The following is a 23,336-nucleotide window of genomic DNA, read 5'->3' as shown; positions in this document are numbered from 1 at the left end:
ATCACAGCGACGACACTGCATGAACGACCAAACTGAAGGCAGAGACCAGACATCCCTCGACAAAACGCCGCGCTTACTTGCGTAAAAACCCGTACCAGCATGAAGGAAGAGGTATTGTCCCGTCTTACCTAGCCTGTTTCTTGTGGACCTAGGGACTGGCCAGTCTCCTAGTATTACACATAAAACTTCGCTTGAAAGTGTCGCTTGTTCTACTGTGACAGGAAGTTGCGTTAAACAGCCTTGGCACAAAACGAAGAGTGAGAAAAAGGAAGAAAACGCTGCTGCTGTGGTTTGTGTCGTGGTAAGGGTGGGCTCGTCCAGGATGTTTGTATGAAATTACCGGATGGCAAAGGAGCATTTCAAATTCGGCGGCTCTGGGAGCAAGCGACGAAAGAGAAGAACAACCTGTCTGAAACGAAGCGGTCGTTGGCTCACATGTCCTCAAGCATACGAGAACGACAGTTCTGCTCGTATTGATCAAGGATTTGCACGTGCGATCTGCACGCAGTAGTTAGCGGGATCGCGCCAACAGAGGCTGCTCACCATATTTGGCGGGGAGTTCCGGAACTAGCGAATGGACAACCCGAACAAACTGTATTTCGTGGCACGACAACCTCAAGTTTCTCCGGAATGTCATGCATTTTTGTCAACCATTCGTTGTACAGACGCAAAACTGCGATCGCCTGTGCCCTCTCCGGAAGCTTCTACCTCAGGCGCTGGAATATCAACCGAAGACCCAGGGTGCCGATCTGAGTTTACTAACACCAGGCTTAGCCGAAATTGTAACTATTAGTTCCAATATTGAGTCGCACAAGATACGCCGTGAGGACTGAAGGATTGTCAGTAGCGCTGATCCGCGTTTCCGAGCTCCACCTCACCACTTGCAGTTAGTCTTCCCTCTAAATAATGGGCACCAGGCCGGTAGAGCTACGGTTTTGACAGCGTTCCGAGAAAGTGTTTCTGCTGGGCCGAGCTTCCTCTTGTCCCTCTAGAGGAAGCATCCGCGTGCCCATATCAGGATTACACTCATTTCCGACATGCCCCCGCGCGTGTAACTTTGTCTTCGTACCTCTGCCTCGTGTGTGCGACAGTTCCCTTCCGCAGCGTCGCTGTACCCATGCGTGCGCGTGATGCACGGTCCTATTATGGCTATGATGGTAACCACAAACGATTCGACTCTACACCTATCAAGCTATCTTTCCCACTGAAAAAAACGTTGTGGTTGTAGGACGTCGTCAGGATCGGAAAATGTAATGTGCAGCACACACGTGAGCTCATTAGTTCCTGTGGGTCTCATGGCGGTGTGGCTGGGGGTCCAGTCAAATGACACGTCTTTTCGGACGCCGCTGTACGGGTACAAGGAAAAAGCAGAAAAAACATCGTGGCCAATTTCTGCCTTTATGTGCCAAAGATATTATGAATATAACTTGATCCTGGCGTCCAGTTTGTGATCTTTTCTTCGTAGCGTTGTCCTAAAAAAGGCGAGGTGATTAACCCAAGACGGCGCCGACCTCAATAAGGTAGTAAAACGGACGAGGTTCCTTGCTGTAGGGTCTCCGCAACTGCCCCTTTCGTGATGATCAATCAGGAGAGCCCTGAGGCTCTCCGATTGTTTCCCTAAAATGTATGAAACGGAGGGGTTTTTGTTCAGAACCGTGTGTTGCATCTTGAAAGTCATTATTTTTGGAAACGGGATTGGTATGCTGCAAGTTTACCTGTTTTTCACACCGCGTGACTCACCCGGAAGGAAGCGGCTTACCAGAGCGGGATCCTGCGCAAAGAATTTTTGGGTACTAGTCCGCATTTCAAAGTCCCCGAGGGCAGACTACAGCTTAGCAGCAACTGCGTAATGAATCGCGTGTTCTGCCGTCTCACTTTCTACTACTAAGACAGGTAGTCTTGATTTTTCGTCTCGCTTAAATACTTTCCTGGTTTTATTGTAGCCCCCTGAGTGCGAAACTCCGCGGGTGTCTGGCATCCTTTCCTCCAGTTGGTGATAGCCTCTTCGTCGTGTTCTGCTTCAAATGACTACGACGACGCAGAAACCGCTACATCTGTTCTTTTGAGTTAATATGGTGATTTTGTGTGATTTCGTCCTTCTCTTTCGGTGGGCATAGCAATTTTTCAGTTTGTCTTCGGTTGAGGTTGTCGTCCCGCCCGCCTGTCGCTGGCTCCTACTTGGATGAGATTCAAAAAGTGAAGAACCATTTTCGTCTCATCGGCGCGTCTCGTGCATCATCTGTTATCGCCAGTATTTCTCGGGCCTCTTCTTTCGTCGCGGCTTTCCTGTCGTTCCCTCTCCTTTCCGTAGTTTCTGTTGCGTCTCCGTTGGCCGTCACCGTCGCTGCCTCGCCCCCTTTGGTATTTTGCCGCAGGCTTTTTAGGGGGTCTTTTCTCTCCCGCCACGTTGTATCTTTTCGTCTTTATCCGCTTGTATTTCGTTTGTTACTCCCATTTCCTTCCTCTCTCTCAATGGCATCATCCTGGCCCGAGAGTGGCGACGGAGCAAACCTCTCTCAAACGCGCTGTTTGACAGGGAAACCGAGCTCTCCTCCACCTCCACGCCAGGGTCGCCCGTGTGACTCCATTCGTTCTGCAAAGCATCGGGAAGTGGCAGAGAAGCTCCTGGCGGAGGCCAGTGCCCGACAGCGGGAACTCCAGCTGCGCCGGCGGCGTGCCGCACACCAGAAACAGAGGAGACGGTACAAAAGCACAGACTCAGCCAGAAATAAAGGTGATGACGATCAAGCGAGTAGTTCGTCTTCAGGGAAGTCGCAGGATTCCTTTCTGGGGTTGCTTTTTTCTCTCGCCACTCACAAGACACGGTGGCAAAGGTCGACGGGAAAGGCGGGATGTGACTGGAGAAGCCGGATCAGCAGCGGCGTGTCGTGGTCCAACCGCTGGCCTTTCGCCTTTGGCGAGGAAAAGCCAGCTGGAACGCAGGTGTCTCCTGACCTCACCGCACCAATGGACGGTGCGCATGCACGCGCCAGGTCAGCAGAAGCCGCAGAGGATTTTACGTCGGCTCCAATGTTGTCGCGTAGTCTTAACCTGACGGCTCTCCAGTTACCCGCACCTATCCAGTCGCCCACTACGAAGACGCCGCATCTTTCTCCTCTATCCTTGCCGGACAAGGAAGAAGGAGTTGTGTCTCCTGGCAATTTCTATGGGTGTGACCACGTCGATTGGCGTGATGAGCGCGCCGAGCCTCCAGGAGACGGGGAACCTGCGCTGGACCAAGACGTCTGCACGAGTTGCCGCAGCTTTACCCGAGTTTCCCAGTCAAAGCAAGCACTTGCAAAGGGGTGTGGTCTGCAGGCCAGGCCGAATCGGACGCTGTCGTTCACGACAGAGCCATTTGTCGCCGTCACTCTCGATCTGTCTCCACTCGTAACTAGCCAGTCATCGCCTCCTTCTCCGATGCCGTCGCCAATGGCGGACGGCCTGCGGCCCCTCGGAAGCCCTGGAACGGAACGCCGTTTTTCAGCGGCACCGGAGCGTGCGTCGCATTCTGACTTGTCGCCTTACGAGTCGTCGCTTTGTGACTCGTCACCTGGTGCGTCCTCTTCCTCGTCTTCCCCCGTCTCTCCGGATCCAGCGTCATTGCGCTCTGCGCCAAACCTCCCGTCGTGGTCTTCATCTGCGTCTTCTTCCAGCGCGTTGGACCGGGTGCGGAAAAACAGTGGAAACGGAGCTGGAGAAACGTGGGGTGCGTGCGTGCCACGCGCAACCGAGACAGACACAAAAGGTTCTCTCTCGGCATTCCTTCACGAACCCCTGCCGCCGTTCTTCCTCCAGAGCGGCCCTACACCCGAGAGGGTCGAGGCGTTGTACCAGTTTATCGAGATCGCACACGATATTCGACGGACAGTGCTCTCGGAGATGAGGGCGTCCTCTCGACCGCGTTCAGGTTCCACTGGGGACTTGACGGCTGCGCAAACGCGGTCGGGGGAGATCGACGCTCAAGCGCCCGAAGAACTGTTTTCCCTGGAGGTCGCGGAACTCGCGGGAACCTACCGACTCTTCCGTTTCCTTCAGGGCTACGATTTTGATGTCAACGAAGCCGCTATTGCCTACAGACGGCACGTCATGTGGCGAATATCGCAAAAGATCGACACCGCCATGCGTGACTATATTCTCGTAAGTATCCTGCTTCTGCGCACGCAACGACTCCCACCTATGTTTATATGAATGTATATATGCGGGTGATTAGCTGGAGACGGATCCGCTGGGCTCCCCTACATCTCACAGACGCACAGTCTAACGCACATGCCCGCGCATGCGATCCGCGTGACGTGTGTCTTTTTTCAGCGGGAGATGGTGCTGCCGTTGTCCCCGGAAACTGCAGTGGGACACGCCGCAGTTTCGCGGAATTTTCCAAACAATCAACTTCTTCGCACGTCGGCGCCAAATCAGGCTGGCGCTGAAGAGGGGTGTTTCAAGACAGTTGATGGGAACGAAGAGCGCAGCGAGACAGTCTCCACGGAACTTGTCCCGTGCTCACCTGAATCTCGCGCCTGCAGCAGTACAACCTCGAAAGACCAGGCAACGAACGAGGGAGCGGGATTCTCGTTTGTACCTGAGACAAATACCGGAGACGAATCGAAGGGAGTGGCAAACAGAGGAGACGAAGAGGAGGTTCTCTTTTGCCGTCTCGCTTTGGCTTCGTCGACTACGTCTTCCTCTACCTCTGCTTCGTCCTCCATCTCCACTTCGTCCTTGACGTCGTCTTCTTCGTCGCCTGACTCGTCCGTTGCTTGCATGCCTTCTGGGTGTTCAAAGGAATTTGCATCGCCGCCTGAATCTTTTCTCTCTTCTGTGGCTTCAACCCACAAACCGGAAATTCTCCTGGACAGAGAGGGGAACATCATCACAGTGGCGAGGCCAGGTACGGCTATCGACGTTTCGAAGGGACGGCAGTAACGCACTGAAAGGCAAGTTCTGAGACAGCGGCTCGTCCCCGCTATGTTTGACTCACGCGCTTCCTCTCTCGCTTTGTTTTTATCAGGTCTTCTCGATGAGCGACGCCTTTTCGAGGAGTTGTCTGAGGATCTCTTCTTAAAGTGGCATTGCTACCAGCTGGAATTTCGCAACATTCTTCTTGACAGGCACGTCGGGGGCCCAGCAAAGAAGCTGCTTGTCTCGCGACTCAGAAACCTCCCGCGGCTACTCTGTGCCACGTACCTCCACGCACTGTCACGCTCTCTGCGTCTTTTCGCGTTTGTCAGGGTACATCTGTTTCCGCACCCAACACAGATCGGTGTCGGGGATAAGTGTAGACCTGTACAGCGTGGTCGGCGCCCGCCCGCACATTTGCATATGTGCGTCTTTCCCAGTGTGTATGTATCGACGGAGACTGAGAGGTCAAGAGTTAGACGTGGAAGGATATGCGTGGCTTCATTGCTATGAACACGCCTCTGGTGCAGGAAAGGACCGCAGAGTAACTAGAAGAGACACAACGCTATATAGCGCGGGTATTCGTTTTTTCGGCGGCTTCCGTTGGGGAGGCCACTGTGTCCTGAGAGCGCGCGCCGACGCTCCTCGATTTCTTTGTTTAAACAGGTTGTCACGCCAAAGAGGGCGGTTGGTCCAGGCGACCTCCATTATCGATCTCGAAGGCCTCTCTGCGAGGTCCATCAATCGACACGCGCTGGGGTGAGCTCGGGCACCGGCAGCCCCGACGGGTAGATCTCTACTGACCGACTGTTCTTTATCTCAGACGGTTTCAAACGAACAGCCGGTCTGCACTGTTTTTCGCTCGTCTTTCGTCTTCTCTAGGTTTTTTTCTTTTCTCTTTTTGGTTTGCCTTTGCGCTTGGTAGAATCCTCCGGCAGCTCATCTACGTGACGAGCGAGAACTATCCCGAGTCCTTAAGTCACATCTTCTTCATCAACACACCGCGCCTCTTCAGTGCCGTCTGGGGGACACTCCAAGGCTGGCTAAAGGAGCGGACTGTCTCCAAAATCCACCTCCTTGGTAAGTCTTTTCGAGGAACTGCAACGCTGCGCCGCCTTCGTTGTACATAATCCTATTCGAGCATGCATTCCTAATGTCCATGTATACATGTGCATAAAGGTCCATATGAACACAGAGGAACATTCTATAGGGAGTAACCCGTCTTTGGGGTCACTCTCACTTCGGCGTAATCTGGGAAGCTCTGCGAAACTGAGGCAGCGGAGTGTCGAAATTCCGACCCGGCATTTGTTTGTGGACCGAAGGGGTGACTTGAGGTCTCGCTTCAGGGACCGTCGATCATTTTGAGCATTCGGGTCTCTCCACTGCTATGGGCTCTGTGCTTCACGTTTGTCCTGTTTCCTTTCCCAGAGAGCGACTACGCGACGGAATTACACAAATACATCGATCCCGCGTCTCTTCCCCCTTCTCTCGGGGGAATATGCACTTCGCCTCTAGCAGGCATCCGTACATACTCAAAAGTTGAACTTCTGTAAGGCACCATCCAACCCTTCCCATACCTCCAAACGTTCGCACAGACAGGACACGAGATGAGCGACGAAACCGATTCCCTAGATCTGTCGCCTCAGTGTGTTCAACTCGTGTATGCATGAACGCGTTTACAGAAAAGGTATGCGTTCATGTATCTGCCTATGTCTCTGTATGCATGCGCTTTTTTGTGGCGCGAGCTTGTGGATCTGTTTCTGAACTTTGTGTTCGTGGTTGCTTGTCTCTCCCCACGGGAAAAGTGTGTGTTCTTTCGTGTAGGTTCTGCACACATGTGTATATACTCGGGACAGGCATCATCCGATGCCTGTCCGGAGTATGTACAGCGCTCTGTAGAGACGGCACGTCGTTCCTTCCAGCAGTGCATCTTTTGGAAGTCAAGACACCGGCAAAAGGCGTGGCGTGTGTCTGTGCATCTTCTCAGGTCGGCTCGTCTTGGAGGGGGTCACTCAATACTTCAGATTGGAGCGCGGCGCCGCGAACAAGTTCAGATTGAGGTAGGGCCGCGAGGGAGAAAGCAAAGGCCGGAGCGCGGACGACTACAGAAAGGAGTTGACTGTTTATAGAGCACACCAGAATAGGAGTTTCAACTGCAAGATTGAGCTTTTTTCCAGGATCTGGCCCGCGAGTCGGAACACGCATTCCCCTGATAGCTGTAAACGGGTGCTGGGAGAGACGGATCGATGCAGGTGGAGACCTAGCCTCTCACAGATGTGTGCGTATTTTGGTGTGGCTTTTATTTGTGTCCAGAGGCTTGCTGTTATCGATTGAGCGCAGAAATTAACAAATATGTCATGCACCTTAGCATATTGATTTGCCTCTTGCCAAGCGTCAGGCACTTACGAATCTTGCTGCCGAACAGCGATGTGCTTCTCCATGGGGATACACTCGCCGCCGTTCAATAACGAGTCCACGCAGGCAAACACAGCGATGGAGTCACCTTTAGGATATACTTCTACTTGCCGTGGTTACAATTTCTCTGCTCATCCTTCAAGTGGGGGGCTAGGTAGCCGCGTCCTCTGTGCCCCGCGTCTGGTCGTCCTGTTTGCGGGTGGCCTGTAGGAGAGAGGGATCGCGTTACGTTGTCCTGGTCTTGTCTGATTCTCTGTCTCTGCTGTGTCCATGTCCAGGTCCCCCAAGGGCACTGCCTTTCGTGGGCCTGGGTACTTTTTGACCACGACGTGTGCTTCCAAGTCAAGTGGCGCCCTGAGGTGAGCTTTGAACCTGAAAAAAGCGACGGCAGCGGCCCTCGAGGAATTTCCAAGGGAATCAAAAAGTGGCTATGTGGCTAGCAACCGTACGTTTTTATGAGGACCGCAAGCGCGTTGGATGCACACGGATATAGATATATTTTTAACTGTTTTTCCTTTATGCCTATATATGGTTCTGTCGTCTGCTTGCCACCATAACTGCGTCTGCTTGCAGGCGGGGGGTGAGGAACGTTCTATACTGGATATGAAGAAACACCAAGGAAATCAGTAAGCGACAGTTTCCAGCGGATAACTCTATCGATATCCCTCTGGGATAGCCGTGTGCAGGTGTATATGTGTAGAGTTTGGGTGTGCGCGACTGGCTGCGAGTACGCGGATATGTTGTAGGTCGGCAGGTGCATTATGCGGAAAGACAGTGTCGAGCGTCAAGAGAGATATGCACTCGTGTATGTTCAGTAGTAGATAGAAACCTACTGGACCGCGCTGACGTGGTCAAGTGACGTTGTCGATTTCAGGATTTGAGGATGTTGAATCGACATGGCGAGCACTGCATTTTCATACGAGCCCGCTCGTCTCTCTTTTCTTTTGTGTTTAGAGTGGTTCGAGGGTCCATGAAGGCCGACGAAGACGGCACGGTCTCTCTTGTTTTCGATAACTCCTGGGGTTTGTTCTCTTCCCGGACAGTTTTCTACAAAGTAAGGAGCAAGGATCAAGATTGTCCGCCACCCCCTGTTTTCAGGAAATGTCGAGGATACGCCAGACACACAGCGATGCCAGGGCCCTCAGAGATAGTGAAGCCGACAGTAATACGGATGAGGAGATGCCTACATATCGGTTCAGAAGTGCTACGGAGGTACCGACGGGGCTATATCTCTTGCGACAATCACAGGCGCATCAATACATATAAAACAGTCCACTTGTTAATGGCTGTCTATTTATGTCTTTCAGCAAAGTCTCGAGGCCGCTGCGCCCACATTGTTTACGTAGGCTCAGGTGTCGACCCTCAACTTGGCTGTCGTCGAAGAAGTCGATGTGACTGAAGACCAGTTCAGCTCGTCGTGATTTCCGCGAGGCGGTTGAGCATATCTGTGACGCCATCAAGGTTCCCTCAACACCACCATTGCACCTTGAAAGACGGACGGGACGTTGGATAACAGATGACAAAGCAGAAGGGAGACAGTTGGTTTTTCTCGAAAAGCAAAACTTCGAGGGGCCTCTGCCTCTTTTCCACGAGTCAAAGCAGACACGAAAGAAGAGAAGCTGTTACCAGTTCCCTATGTTTTCCGTAGAATCGGACCTCTTGTGGGCATTACGTTCCTGCCGACTTTCTGATTCTTTCTTCGCCGTTTTGTATCGTGACGTTGTTCTGCTGGCTTCTCTTTTATTTCCCAAGACTGTTCCTGCTTACCGTGTCAATTCGTCATCGACAAACGCGATGGTAACCGGCCGCGTAGTCCCTGCGCGGTTGCGCCGCAAACTGGTGGATCCGCACAAGCGAAGCGAAACTAGTTCGCCTCGATTCAGCTACCTTCGTTTATCTGCGCAATAAAGCTATATCCGTAGAGCAGAAGGTACATATATATATATATATATGCTCCTCGCTCCACACGGCAAACTAGTGTTCCTGCTATTCCGGAAGATTTCACGATAACATATACTGGTGAGTATATTTATTAACTTACAAATCCACGTTTGGTTTCGCTTGCATTTCCACGTTCCCATAGACGCGTCGATGGTTTTTCTTTTATATTTGTGACAGCAAGTCTTATTTTCAAATTCTCTACATTCGGGATATCGATGCAACATGGTTATCTTTTGCCCATTGTCTAGGGATCAACAGAGACATGTATTTATCTTTGTATGTATTTGTTCGTGTGCATGCATATATACATAATTGCGTGTATATGTTTGTGTATGGTGACACCAAGTGTGCGTTTATCTCGGCACAAAGTGTTTTAATTACAACTGTGTTCTAGCAAAGAACGGATGCGCTTTGATACTGTATTTCCGTGTCTGCCCGTCGTGATTCTTGTGGCCGCGAGGGAGTTTCCTTTTCAGGAGTGAGAACGCTGGCAAGCTCTTATCGCTCTCTATGGACTCTAATAAGCGTGGATGTCTCTACTCACAAAAGTGTCGCGCTGTTGTACCTGAGATCCTAGTGAGTGGCTTTACCTGGTCATGCATTCTGAGAATCAGCTGGTGGTTTACGTATATGTCCAACGTTTTGTCTACTTCCCAATCACCTTTCGCATATATATGTATATATGTATGCATATATTGATTTATCGAGTCCGCTGGTTGCCGTGTTGGGTTATTCGCACCATTTCTCCATACGCGGCAGGCGGTCACGATGTGGCGCAGGAGTAGGGCTGCAGCGGCAACGTTCATATCCACCTTCAGGGCGTGCACATCCCTTCATGACAAATCTAGACATAACCACTTATAGAAGTGCTACAAAGTCATCTTCCACACATAGACTCGCTCTGACTCGCATGTTGATGCGTCCTAACACAACCACACAGGCACGTAGATACGTTCACTTGCTTCTTAGAGAGCCAACAGAATTTTTCGCCAAGGGCCTGAGTGGATGGAGGATTGCTTAAGGGAATCCTAGGGAAGAAGAAGATTTTGCTTCTATGCATATTCACTGTAATGCGACAAACCGTTTCTGCAAGTGCATGACAGGCGCTGTCTGGTGTCTCTTCTCTGTGGGTTTTTACAGCTGCCTTCTCTTTCCCGTCTCGTAGAAACACTCTCTCCAGTGCTGATGGTGTTTCTCAGCACGTTCTGGGGTTCGACTCTCTTGCTCGATTTCTTCTCTCTACAACTTCGCACGATTGTCTCATGCAAAAGACTGGCGCTTCCTAGCTCGCGCTCCCTTCTTGTTTGTTGACAAGCATCAGCAAGTGTCTCTCCTGTTGACAGTAAGACGTGGTGCCGCTGTTTCGGCGTGTGTCCTTTTTTTCTTGGAACGGCAAAAACAGTTGGAATCCTGCCCGGCTTTTCTCTCATTTTAGCGTGTCGACTTTCCAGCAGCCAGTCACCCGTCCCTCTCACTGCGCGTACTAGCCTTGGTGTGCTGTTCTATACCCCTCGATCATTTTCATCAGTTTCGTCCCCTCTCGTCGGATGCAAAGCTGCTTTTACCGCGTCCCCACCCTCACCTTTCCGCTTAGTGTTTGATCCTTTCGTAGCGGTTTTTATTGGGTTTTCTGTGTTCATTCGGCCTGCCTCTCTTTTCCCCTGCTCTTCTCCAGATAAGGATGTGCTTTCTCTCGATTAGCCGCTGACAGCCGCGTTAGTTTGTCCCTTGCCGCTGGCCGAGCTCTGTGTACGAGTTGTTCCTGCGTCTGCTGTTCGGCCTGTACTTTCTCCACCAAACCCATTCTCATCAATCCCGAAACTCCTTCGCTTCCGCACAGCTCCCCCATTGGTCTGTTCCTCATCGTCGTGCGTGGTGTCAGACCCCATGGAAGCGAATCTGCCCAGTTGACTGACGGCGTCTGAAATCGCGTTGGCGACGGTCCCAAACGGGCCAGGTGCTCCCGGAAAAATGTTCGATTTCTGAGCTTCCGATTCAGTTGCTACGATCCCGTCCTTCGCAGGTGGAAGCGAACCGCCGCGGGTTCTGTCCTCTTCGCCTGCCTGTGACCCCTTCTCGTCGGGTACCGACGCTGGAGATGCGTCATCGTCCCGTTGCTTCAGCCCAGGGGGACACGTACGCGGCGAACAGAAAGGTTCAGAAAGGGCAGAATCTCCAGATGCCTTTCGCTTCTTGAACCCGGCGCCTCGCTTGTCGACGGGCGGCTGTCCAGGCGCGCTAGGGGCACGAGCGCTGCGCGCGACGTAGCGCCGCTGTCGGATTTCCTCTTCGATGTTTCGCGCGTAGGAACTGGCCCCGTAGTCAACCGCCAAGTTGGCGATCTCCGGCACGTAGTACATGGCGTACATGTAGAAAAGATCTGGATTCTTTCCGACCCAGATTTCGGCGAGTCCCCTAGAGCTGCCACGGAGCATCAACTCCGCAGTTCGGTCCGAGGGGAGACCTGGAACGAGCGCGCAAAGACGGGAGAAGCAACAGCAGCGAACGAGCAAAAAGTGAACGCGCATCCTGACAGACGCAGCAGAGCTACATAATGCCGAACGTCTCAAATACAAGCCACACCGGAAGCGAATAGACGGAGAGAAAGAGCGGACAAGCTCGGGGACATTTATTAAGTGGAAAGAAACCCTAACACACCGATATAGACGGGACCCCCGTAACTTGGTGAAGCGCAAATCCTGTTTCCGTCGGGCCCACTTTTGCGAACTTTCTCCCTCGCGTTTAGGCTCCTGTACTGGTTTATGACGTATCCCAGATGTAGACGATTTGCGACTGTATGGGTGGTTTGGCGGCTGACCCGATTGGGAGCAATCGCCGTTGGTTTCCACTGTATGTTTGTTCTTACACGTTCTTCTGATATCTGCCGAGCTCCCACCGAAACCGGCCCTTCTTCGATTTCTCTGCGAGTTTATAGACTGCCGGGACATACCCGTGCGAATGTCTTCGGCGACGTGGACGCCTTTGGGAATCGCTCCATCGGCGTAGAGCTCCCGATCGCAGAGCGACGTTCGGACGTAGCCGGGCAGGACTGTGGTGACACGCACGGGGCTTGCCATTCCTCTAAGTTCGCCTGAGACACAGAATGCGGAGTAGAAAGGGAACTCAAGGAGGCAGCGGTGCTTCCTACGCAGTCAGATAACATAAAAAACAGACGAGACGCAATCAGGCATCACGAAATTTTTAAAGCAAGACTAGGGGACAGTCGTATCGTGGACCCTTCTCAGGTCGCTATGAAAATGCATTAACTTGTCCAGGTACACATGTATGTTGATGTATTCAAGAATGTGAAACCCACTGCATGGTAACGCAAGCGTGTGCGTTTGTTTTAACCTGGGTATGTGAGCACACATATGACGCCAATGCCCGTGCACACAGGAATGCATGCGCATGAATACCATTTACTCACTTGAATGCGCCATGCGCCAAATCAATACCCAGCTCCAGCCACATACGCATACAAATATATACACGCAGCGTCATACGCTCAGATATCCGCATGTATGTACTAATCGAGAGAGAGGCATGTGCTTCATGTGCGTGGGGCATGTGATCGAGGAGTGCAGAAAAGGACAGCAAGCTGGTTTGCTTTTCGAGAAACGTTTGTTTCTTTAGCTCATTCTCGGGCTGACGTGACCTACGCGAGAGTCCGTAGGCAAAATTCAAAAGAGCCCCTTTGGCTGTGCTGTAAGCGGTCCGGCCTCCGAGCGTGATTCTGGCGCTCATCGAATTGGTGAAAATGACGTGCCCACTTTGCTGTTGAATCATGCGAGCAACGATGAGCTTCACGAACTCCATTTGGGAGAGGAGATTCACTTGCAGGATTTCGTTGTCAATTGAAGATGGAAGCATCACTCCTCGACACGCAACGCCTGAGCCAAGAGAGGATGGTGAGGAGCCGAGAGAAAGGGGGACAGTGACCCCAAGGTGGCCGAATCGTGGAAACAAGAGGCACGCAAAAGCATGGGAGAGACAGGAGACAATGGCAACCGGAATTTATACGCAGGTGTGGGAGCGACGCAGGCAGGACCATCCTTCCTCTATATATGTGCTCTGGTTTCCGACGTTTTCGTACCTGCGTTGCTGAAGAGAATGTCAATCCTGCCCTTCCACTTTCGTCCTTCGTCCACAACGCCACGAAAGGATTCCGGTTTCTTCATGTCGAAGGGGAGAAGGAGGAAGTCTTCTGGCGATCGTTTAATTCCAAGTCGCTGGCTGTACGCGATGGCATCGTCACGAGCTTTAAGCAAATCTTCTTCTTTTCTACTGGAGATAATAATGGAGCAACGCCTGGTTGCGAGCAACCGGCACAGACTCAGGCCGATTCCACTCGAGGCGCCTGAAAACAAAAACACGGCGGCGGGACGTCAATGTAACTGCGTATGTCTAGATACGAAAATGCACTGAACACAGGTGCGCGCACGCACGTATATAAAAGTGGGTTCAGTACGCAATCGGCTACCGTTGACAAATGTCTTTTCGGCAGATGAAAAAGCGAAGCATAGTCTCCTTGAAATGCACAGGCGGATCGACTGGCCGAGATATAAGCAAGCATGCATTTATTTTGCTTCCACCCACATCAATAGAATCGATGGTATATCTACTGGATAAATACGCATGCGCACATGAATATATGCCGACATGAATCCTCACGTTTGCATCTTCCGATGAAAAGGATGAATGTGGCCTTACGCGACCAGCAAGGAGGTGCATGTATGTATGAATGAATGAATATGTGTATGTATCTATGTATATATGTATCTCTGTGGTGTTTATCCAAGATATAAATCCGCATGTGTCACAATTAAATATCTACTTTCTTTTGATCCGGCTCGTTGCCTTCTCACCGGTGATCCAAGCGACCCTATTTTTCCAGTAGCCTTTTCGTTCGGGAAGCAGTTTGGTAGCTAAGTCGCAATCTCGCAGCAGCAGAGCCGCTATTGCAGCCCATAGAAGGCGAAGCAGCAAGGCACAAGTCCAGCACACGACGAAGCAGCCTAGGGCGAGAAGTGGCCCGGGATTGCTGATCATTTCTACCAGAGCAGACACGTCCATGGCGATTATTTGTTTGTCAGCTCGTCACGAGGACAACCGGGAAAAAGTAGGGGAAGAAGTACAACCAATTTTTTTTGCATACGAAGAGGCACGTTTCGGTGGCTTTTTTATTACAGGGGGCGGAAGCTGGAAAGACGAGGGAAATACTTATTGCGTAGAGGCTAAACGCATGGAACAGAATAGAAACACCAACATAGCGTGTTTCAACGTATCCATATATTTCTGTATATATGTACATTCGCACAACTAGCGAGACAAAGGGAAATACGCCTACGTGTGCATCGTGACAAAGACGTGGGTGCATATGTGTGCCTAGGTCGTAATGGCTAGTTATACTGATGATTTCAAAAGGCCCCCGATGTCTCAAACCTGCAGACACACCAGTCACATTAGCACAGGGAGAAACCCCCACCCTGTGACTTCTGATGACCAGTACATTGGGAACAGGAACCAAAGTAAAGAAAACTTAGCGGATACTTACATAGAAACGTAGGGAAGTGGAAGTAGGAATACGTACGTCTACCTTACGGTACTTCCAAGAACACTAGATATCTCAACTGTTGCCAAGGGAATTACGCCTGAGGCTGAACAGGACACACCGCAGTCCGAACGCCCCCCAGGTACCCCGAACGCAGTTCACCTGCGCCGACTGACACCCCGAAGAACAAGTCGAGCTTGTTTCACGACGTAAAACGAGCTTCCGCGTCCCCCAGTGAAACAAGCAAACGACGTCGTCCACTACATGTAAACCGAAATCGCTAATTCCCTTCCGTCTGCTCGACACTTCACACACGCAAGAGCTACACACAGTTCCTCTCTGAGAACTGCGGCGCTGCAACCTTCGAAAAGGAAACATACGTCGAGCCACCATCGTTGACATCGAAGGCATGAATCAAGAAAACATGTCTTCTCCATGTTTACAGGGAGATGCCATAAAATATGCATGAACAGACCAAGGTACGTGCTCGGGAATTTACGTTTCGTAGTTGAGAAGCACCAACCAGAGCATAGGGATTATTCGTTCAACAATCACGGTTCCCTAAACCCCTCGATTCACACAAGGAGAGAACTACACTGAACGTACGTTGCAGAAGGCACAAAATCCTCAATGGAGCTTTACACAAAAGAATAGGCCTTGAAAGATTTAACGATATTACGAGAGCTGCTAGTCACCATCTCACAGAGGACACCGGCGCGCTTCCAACAACGTCATTTCTTAAACTGAGTTTGTAGCACTTGCATTGGCAGTTACTTTGTGACTTAGACACGAATAACGGCCGCACTGCAAAAAATAGATTGACACTGCTAGGAGAAGCAACGTATACGGCACGAACCTCTACGCTTATGGTAGTGCTCGAATTTTAAAGACGTTCCGGCCGTTTCCCTGCACGCAATTTATGTTTGTTTTCTATGCTCAATTTTTCGACGACGCGAATTGTAAACGTGGAAAAGAAATCACTCTGCGCTGGACTCTGGACTGGGAGACAAAGATGACACACTCGAACGACAGTAGCGATAATCTGAGATTTATGCACACCGAACGACTTACGCTAGGAAGACGCATGGCTTTTCCTTGGCCTTTCTCGCCTCTGTGTTTTTTTGGATCAACCGCACGAACATCGAGAAATGCACACGCTATCCTTCGTTCTAGAAACCAGAAAAATCACGATTTCTCGTCTCATTTGGTTGGTCGCTGCTAACGGTCAAAAGGTGTCCCATCTTTTTGGTCGGCGACTGTCAAACTACAGGAGTAAACACGGGCGTGCCGCCAGTTCTCCTCCAAATACATTTCCTTCTACGTCTCTTACGAACAGCTAGAATCACCTGTCATACGCTCTAACTGTCGCTCTCAGACTGGCTTCTTTCTCCTGGCTGTTTTCACTTAGGATGGCAAGAGACAAAGTCGGCTCTCTCGCAACGTTATGTTCCTCGAAAAACTGGAGACAGCTCATACCGCGCAATTGCCGTGTGTTCAGGAGAGATTTGTGGCGCGATGACGGCTTGGTGAGCCAACGTCTCATCCGAAAATTCGCGTTGCAATTGGATGACTAGGGCAATAGGAACGTCCATTGGAGGGAGGAAATGTAGAAACGTCCCACCATTTCAAAATCAATTCTCTCACCCCCCCCCCCCCGGCAAAATGCTCGAAGCCGGGCATTCGCAATTCTCGCAAAACATGTTGTGGAATGCTTTTCCACTTGTGCCATGAAAACCATCCTCTTCATCTTTTCAGTCAAGTTACAGCGGAGGGGTCTGTATCGCTCGGGTTGACACCCGTATATGTAGCTTGACGTATTGCGTTCTGAAGCGGTAACTGGGTCGCTACGAAAGCCTACAAAATGAACGTAACTGGTTAATAACGTGGCACAAACAGATCCAAGCTGGGGCCATTAACACGACCACCCTAAACTGTTGTGTACGTATGTACACGTCGGCAGAAATATACACGAGTTTCTCCCTAAAACCTCTCAAGCAACTGTATATAGCCTTCAGGTATTTATCAGTAGTGTCACACAGCGTCATATCTATGTATGCAAATATACTTTGTGCATTTGCGGTTATCGACTCAGATCGTTGTACGGCAGAAGAGAGTGCCCGATGGCACCGCACCTCAAAGTTCTTTAAATGCACCAAAGCAATCCCTTCAGGCATCAGCATGCATTTCCCATGTGACAAAACTACCGGAAAGAAAGTTTCGGTATTGTGTTTCCGAAACCACCGTCCGAGTACGGCGTTTTTTAAAAGAGCCTAGGCCAATGAATACAACAGCGAAGACAAGGATGCCGCGTCTCGGCATCTCTGCCTGGCACACGCGGTGTCTAGACACTCGCTGACATACATATTCGCACCCTTCAGTGACCAAATGGATCTCCTCCACTGTAACTGCTCCCTCGTTCTTCAACTTTCGCGACCTTCTTCTGGTCTTGTCAAAACAGGAACCAGATGCATTTGAGACATCTACGCTATTGTCTTCCTGCTGTTGGCGTCATCTCATCGTTTGCGTGGCTGCAAAGCGCCAGCCTGACTCTGTTCCGGCACGAGCGCGCCTTTGAAAAAGTAGACCATCCGAGTCGGTTCGTTGAAGGGCACCGGTCGGTATCCAAGTGGAAAGCCGCAGTCGCGACACACCATCCTAAGCAAACACGCACACGACTCAAGATAACAGCGCATGTTGGGTTGGGAATACATGGAGATGATCGAGATGTCCTCAGACATTTGTCCTGTGTGAAGGGCACGGGCCTACCTTGGGGCGTTGACGGTAAGCGCCTTATAAAATGTAACACACACGGAGACGAAGAAAAACTCAAACGAGAACCACCGTATACGGAAGTACCTGTATATATATATATATATGCAGGCATTTGGTAGCGCCCCGACGAAGTAAGTGTGATTGATGTGCAGAGATCCACATGGATCTCCACCTTGATTCACCCGCGTGTGGGCAAAGAGGAGACGAACCTGTACTGCACTTCCAAACCTGCAGGCCTTCGCAGCAGGACGCGCTCCGACGGGACAGTATAGAGTTTATTGAAAGATTCCAGTATCTGAAAACATGGGAAAGATCCACAGATTCGAAATGCACACTCAAAGTCTGGAGACCACCGGCCATGAGAGCGGCGGGGTGTCAATCGGGTGAGGAGACATATGCGGCGAATTCCGAAGTCCTTGATCCAATCAAATCCAAATAGATATACATGTATACTCGATCCAAATAGATATATATGTATACTCGATCCAAATAGATATGTATGTATACTCCATCCAAATAGACATATACGTGTACTCGGCCCAAATAGATATATCTATATCTATAAACGTAGGCAAATATCAATGAGAATGCGTCCGGACAGCGAGAAATACGTAAACAACAAATAGAAACGTAATATGGGGACACGGTTCTGCGCATGGATTTTGCGACAGTGGCCTACGTATGGAAGATCGGCAACAATGCACATATACATCTAAAGCATGCATTTGCTGATCATTGAAGACACACGAGTTCTCCGCTTTCTTCCTCTTTCGCGTGATACCGCCGCCCCTTTGCTCCTCGGAAGAAAGGAGAGCGCCGTCGTCCGGTCGCGAAGAGAACATCAGATATCTAATTCCGCCAGCAAGCTACCGGCACCCCCGAAAAGACATGCACCAGAGCTGTGTATCCATGCATGCATAGGCGCGCAACCTTTATGGATACCGCGCTATTCAAAGTACAAACCTCATACCGTAGTGTACATATCCGATGTAGACACACGCAAGAACGCCGCTTTTGCTCTCTTTGATGGTTCACCTAGACCGTGGAGTTTCCGTCAACTTGCCTGGAGCACGGCGGCATCGTCTGATCCGCGACGCGGAAGGTTTTGGAAATCGACTTCGGTGACTAGCGCGTGAGCACCACAAACCGCGCAGTACAGCGTGGACAGTTTCCTTTCGGTGAACTGAAGAACGCTCGTCTCCGAAGTATAATTGAGATGCTGCAGGAATTCCAGAAAGGAAATAAAAAGAAGCCATCCGCGCGGACAATCAAGGGAAATTTCAGAAGCCAACAAAGGCAGGAAAAGCATACGCGTGACAACATGTAGGTGCATGTCCACCGATATACTTTCTGTAAAGAGAGGGGAGCATGCATTTGCCAATAACAGGTACAACGTATATAAATATATATATATATATATAGGCGCATGTGCGCATGTACATTCTCATGCATCCATTAAATGTGAATAAATATAGATTACGAGACAGCACCATGTACCATATCGGGGCATAGAGATATGTATGTGTATAGAGAGAAAGCAATAGAGGGAATCCAATAAATGTGCATAAATATAGATTACCAGACAGAACCATGTACCATATCAGGGCATAGAGATATGTATGTGTATAGAGAGAAAGCAATAGAGGGAATCCAATAAATGTGCATAAATATAGATTACCAGACAGAACCATGTACCATATCAGGGCATAGAGATATGTATATGTATAGAGAGAAAGCAATAGAGGAAATGCTTTAGGGAAGCAAAAAAAACCTTACTCTGTATCTTTTCAGATGCGCGGCATCACGTCCATATTCCTTTTCTTCCTGGGCTTTTCGTCGAATATCCGCGAGGGTCATATTATCCTTAATCCCGAAAGAAGCCGAGTAGGGCGAAGCTGCCATACTCTGCCCCCTCTGTCCCACGGCCGCATAGAGAGCATTTGCTTCAGGCGTCGAGGGAGAAAATCGCGTCCCGACCACAAAGCGCTCTGCGGCATCTACATCGCCTCCTGGGCTCACCCCGATCGGATTGGGAGGTGAAGCCATGTTGGGAAGAAATGGGGTGAGAAAAAAAACGAAGCATGCAGAAAACCAATGGACCAGAGGTACGCCGAAAAGTGGAAGCAGGTAGAGACCACATGGAACGTAAATCAAACTAAGAAGGATACGAAGAGGAGGCCAGACAGGCCGGAAGTAAGAAAGAAGATGGGACGTGTAGGTAAACAAAAAGAGTGGAGGCAACTGAAAGGAATAAAAGAGGGAACTCCACAACGGTGAATAAGAAAGACTAAGGAGGCGACGGAGAGCAGCTACACTGAGAAGGGGAAAGAGGAGGGTTGGGTCTTCCAATGCAAAGATTTACGGAGCCAGCAAGTCGAGAAGAAAGTGGTTTTTGTGGTGATGCAAGCAGAGAAAAAGGACACTTTTACGCACATTGACGGTAGGCCATTGAGAAGGCGAGTCCGCAGCTGGTGCCTCTACAGCGTCTTCCCTCCCCCGTTGCCAATCGCAAACAGCGGCAGAGGCTGTGGAAAGCTGAATGCCCTTAACAAAAGAAGACAGTGGAGATGGCGAAGGAACTTTCGCGACGCATCTCGAGCACTTCGTTGAGTCTCTGTGAACTCACGGGGGGCCTGTGCCCGCCTGCTCCGCCTCGAAGCTTTCCCTCTTTTCCCGGGGAAAGTGTGGCACTGGAATGTCGGAGAAGACACAAAGATGCCTGAAATAACAGCAGGAGCGAAAGGCAGGCAAGAGAAGGAGAAAAAGCGGGAAGGAGCTAGGGGATGTCCCCAAACAGTCCGTCCAACAGAACGGCCAGTTTCTCGCGGCTGCATGCGAGTTTGTTTCTCGCTTCTGTGCATGTGCGCTCGACCGGAAAAGCTACGGAAAGGACGTTGGAGTTTGCGCCTCCTGCACTTCTTCTCGCGTTTCTTTTTCCTTCATTTCTTTCTCCTTGCTTTTTCCACTCTAGTTCTTAGTAGAGGAAGAGGCGGGAAGGCCGTCTCGCAAGAACATGGAGAATACAGCATGCAGCCATAGCATTCACAGACGAGGAGCGGATAACCATTCCAGATTTTTGTAACTAGCATGGGGGGCAGTTTAATGACCAAACAATGACGATGGATAAAACCACTACACAGAGGACAATGGCCAGCATGTGATTCTATTATCTCTCGATTTCCCAAGGCCGAACGTGGTTGTGGTGGGGTATGACGCGCCAAGGTCGTAACGGTGAGTTTGAGACGATGTTCTCGTCTCTGGATATTTGACATCCGTGCGCGTAGTTCGTTCGAAGAGGATATTCGATAAGCTACCGAACACAGGATCATACATGCGTCAATCCTTATGCATTACTTTAGGGCGTTGTGCCCAATGCTACAGAAGAATGCATGCTCCGAGGGCAGCGTGGCCCCATATCCGCATGCTTGTGTGTATGTATGCAAATATTTACCTCTCTGTGAGCAGCGATAGTAGCCTCTATTTCTCGGACAACGTGGGGAACTCCTTTCTGCTTGCGCTGTCCGCTATCTACCTCTGTCATTTTCGCTTCCATTGATCCTCGTGCTTCCCTCTGCATCATGTGGGTTTTTCCGGGCACCAACCTCATGCATCTCTATCTAGCCTTAACTGCTTTTCTTCCTCCCTTTGGGTGATATGCTCTGTCGAGCGCGACAAGCCGTTGCGCACGGTATGGAAAGTAGAGCATAGCGCAGAAGGAAGACTCTGGCGAACTAGACGGCGAATACGGCATATAGCTCGAAGGGCCTTCGTCTTTAGAGAGAGGCTGTTAAGGCTTCACTTGTATCTCTTCGCCGAGTCACCGATAGTTCAAGTTAACGAATCTCTTGTTTACAGCTTGTACCGTAACATTTAGGAGCACTGTGTTTATATTCGATGATCTTATGCGTTCACATTTGTGTAAGTCAAACCGAGAGCGTGACGTTAGGTCATCATAGATACAAGCCCGACGGTCTCGCGAATAAGACGAGAAGCGAAGGTGTGTTGCGCGGAGGAATGGGGTTGAAATCGTACCCTCGGTCAGGAAATTTCATCATCTGCTATTCGCTAAGCAGATGGTTTTTATTGAGCGGCTAGCGAAGTCGAGTACAGCTGTTCGCTTGTGCGGAAGATCCATCGCCGTCATTTCCTTTTCTTCTAGACCACTACCGTGAACGACAGGAGCTTCATGAGTATGAAAAACTCTGTCACGACTTGAGCAAGTTCCGGGCAAGAAGCCACCGAAAGCTTACTCCGCGCTCGCTCAGAGTGTGTTCGCCTCATCAGGCACTGGAACAAGGACGCATGCGCTGTTTCACACTGTTCGAACTCTGCACTGTTCTCCGAATCATCGTCCAGTGGCACGGTTTTTGCTTGCCTTCCAAGGTACCTGCAAAGCGAGGGCACTTAACAGGGTCATGTACTGTGGAATCATCGTCGGCACCGGTGCCGGTTTAACGTGCCTTGTTGAAGAAAGTAAGCACTTGTTTTACATTAAGACTGTGGTTCTGCGGAGCCGAGCCTCAAGTGGAAACGCATCTTTCTTCGTCGAAGAAGTGAAGCAAGGCATGTCCTTCCGCTTGAGCCTTCCTCATGCAACGTGCCGTTTGCCTTTTCTTCCCTGTACATACTGAGGCTGTTGTGACGGGACGACGAACAGTTCGAGGTTAAACCACAGCGGAACACATTTCGACAGAATTTTTCGGGCCGTCCATGCATGTGTATACGATATGTGCGGTAGACGCTAAGGGAAACGAGGATAACCTCTCCGAGCAAGGAGGTTTGTTGTGACTCAGAGACCCTCAGAAGCACCAGAGCTCAGCAAAAATTCTACGCGGCTCCTCCGCTGGGTCTCACTTGCACTGTCCTCCGCGGAATACGATGGTCTCGAATTCCGGCTCAAGCTCCGTGTTATTGGGGTCCAGTTGTTCGCACCAAACATTTTCTTTTAGCCTGACGCCTATTTCATCTGCTTCAAAAACCGACCCCGCAGCAAGTCCTGCTTGTACTGGGCTGCACCGCATCTCCGTTTGTCCCTTTTTGTCATTCTCTTCTTTGCTTTTCAGTTGCTACCCTACTCGGTCTGTCCGTCCCAAAGAAAACGGTAAACTTGAAATTCATGAGAAGTGTAACGAAGAAACCCAGGTCGGCACGCCCGACCTTGAGGGTTAACAGCCTGATATATATATATATATATATGTTTATATGGTTTTGGGGTCTCTGCGGAGCTTATATGTCTGTGGTCGCACATGGCGGGAGCGAGGGAAGCAACAGAGGCACAATCACTGAAAACATCTACCAAGTTTGGATTCCCTTCTTTCTGTTCTTTTATGGTCTCGATGGTGTGCGCCTGCGGCAATAAAACCGAATTAGAAAGCGAGTACCTGCATGGAGGCAGGCACCTTCTATAGGTGCGCAGAAATCGAAGAAAGACGCGACGAATCCGAGCTCTCGGCATGCTTCCCTCTCGACGTCTGTGTCCTTCTTGGGAAGGCCTAGCGAGCGCGCGTCAGCGTCTAGAGGAACAAGATTTACCCCACATCTGAGATGGTCACACAGCCCAGAAGAAGATCATGAGCAGCTTGTGTGAAATGTGTCCGTGTACTCTCAGCGACTCCAACAGCGGACAAACGGTGTCAGGGGGAAAATAGTAGAAGACTGACAGGGCGAGTTTCTGGGGAACCTGTTTCGTTTATTGGATTCTAGACACACACCCCATATCGCGTGGGAGAACGACACCTTGTTAAGAATTTCTGTAAACGGA

General features: G+C 50.4%; 3 protein-coding genes across 3 annotated transcripts; 1 reads left to right on the top strand and 2 right to left on the bottom strand.

Annotated features, from left to right (window-relative positions):
- Positions 1–2,967: 2,967 nt before the first annotated feature.
- NCLIV_037020 (hypothetical protein) lies at positions 2,968–8,732 on the top strand (the record flags this gene model as incomplete). The annotated part of the gene is made up of 10 exons (XM_003883903.1): positions 2,968–4,140; positions 4,312–4,888; positions 5,009–5,180; positions 5,822–5,976; positions 6,325–6,445; positions 6,884–6,956; positions 7,590–7,670; positions 7,885–7,937; positions 8,266–8,365; positions 8,658–8,732. 10 exons carry the CDS (start codon positions 2,968–2,970, stop codon positions 8,730–8,732), a joined length of 2,580 nt encoding a protein of 859 aa, XP_003883952.1.
- Positions 8,733–10,949: 2,217 nt separating this feature from the next.
- Positions 10,950–14,301, bottom strand: NCLIV_037010 (putative oxidoreductase, short chain dehydrogenase/reductase domain-containing protein; the record flags this gene model as incomplete). Its single annotated transcript, XM_003883902.1, has 5 exons — positions 10,950–11,716; positions 12,203–12,343; positions 12,912–13,142; positions 13,346–13,609; positions 14,118–14,301. The coding sequence occupies 5 exons, from the start codon at positions 14,299–14,301 to the stop codon at positions 10,950–10,952; spliced, it is 1,587 nt and encodes a 528-aa protein (XP_003883951.1).
- A 3,015-nt stretch (positions 14,302–17,316) lies between these two features.
- Positions 17,317–19,621, bottom strand: NCLIV_037000 (hypothetical protein; the record flags this gene model as incomplete). The annotated part of the gene is made up of 4 exons (XM_003883901.1): positions 17,317–17,458; positions 17,785–17,870; positions 18,648–18,794; positions 19,352–19,621. 4 exons carry the CDS (start codon positions 19,619–19,621, stop codon positions 17,317–17,319), a joined length of 645 nt encoding a protein of 214 aa, XP_003883950.1.
- Between the last annotated feature and the right edge of the window lie 3,715 nt (positions 19,622–23,336).

Source organism: Neospora caninum, chromosome VIII, assembly GCF_000208865.1.
Source record: "Neospora caninum Liverpool complete genome, chromosome VIII".
In the NCBI taxonomy this organism is placed as follows: domain Eukaryota; phylum Apicomplexa; class Conoidasida; order Eucoccidiorida; family Sarcocystidae; genus Neospora; species Neospora caninum.
This window is presented reverse-complemented; position numbering and strand designations above follow the sequence as displayed.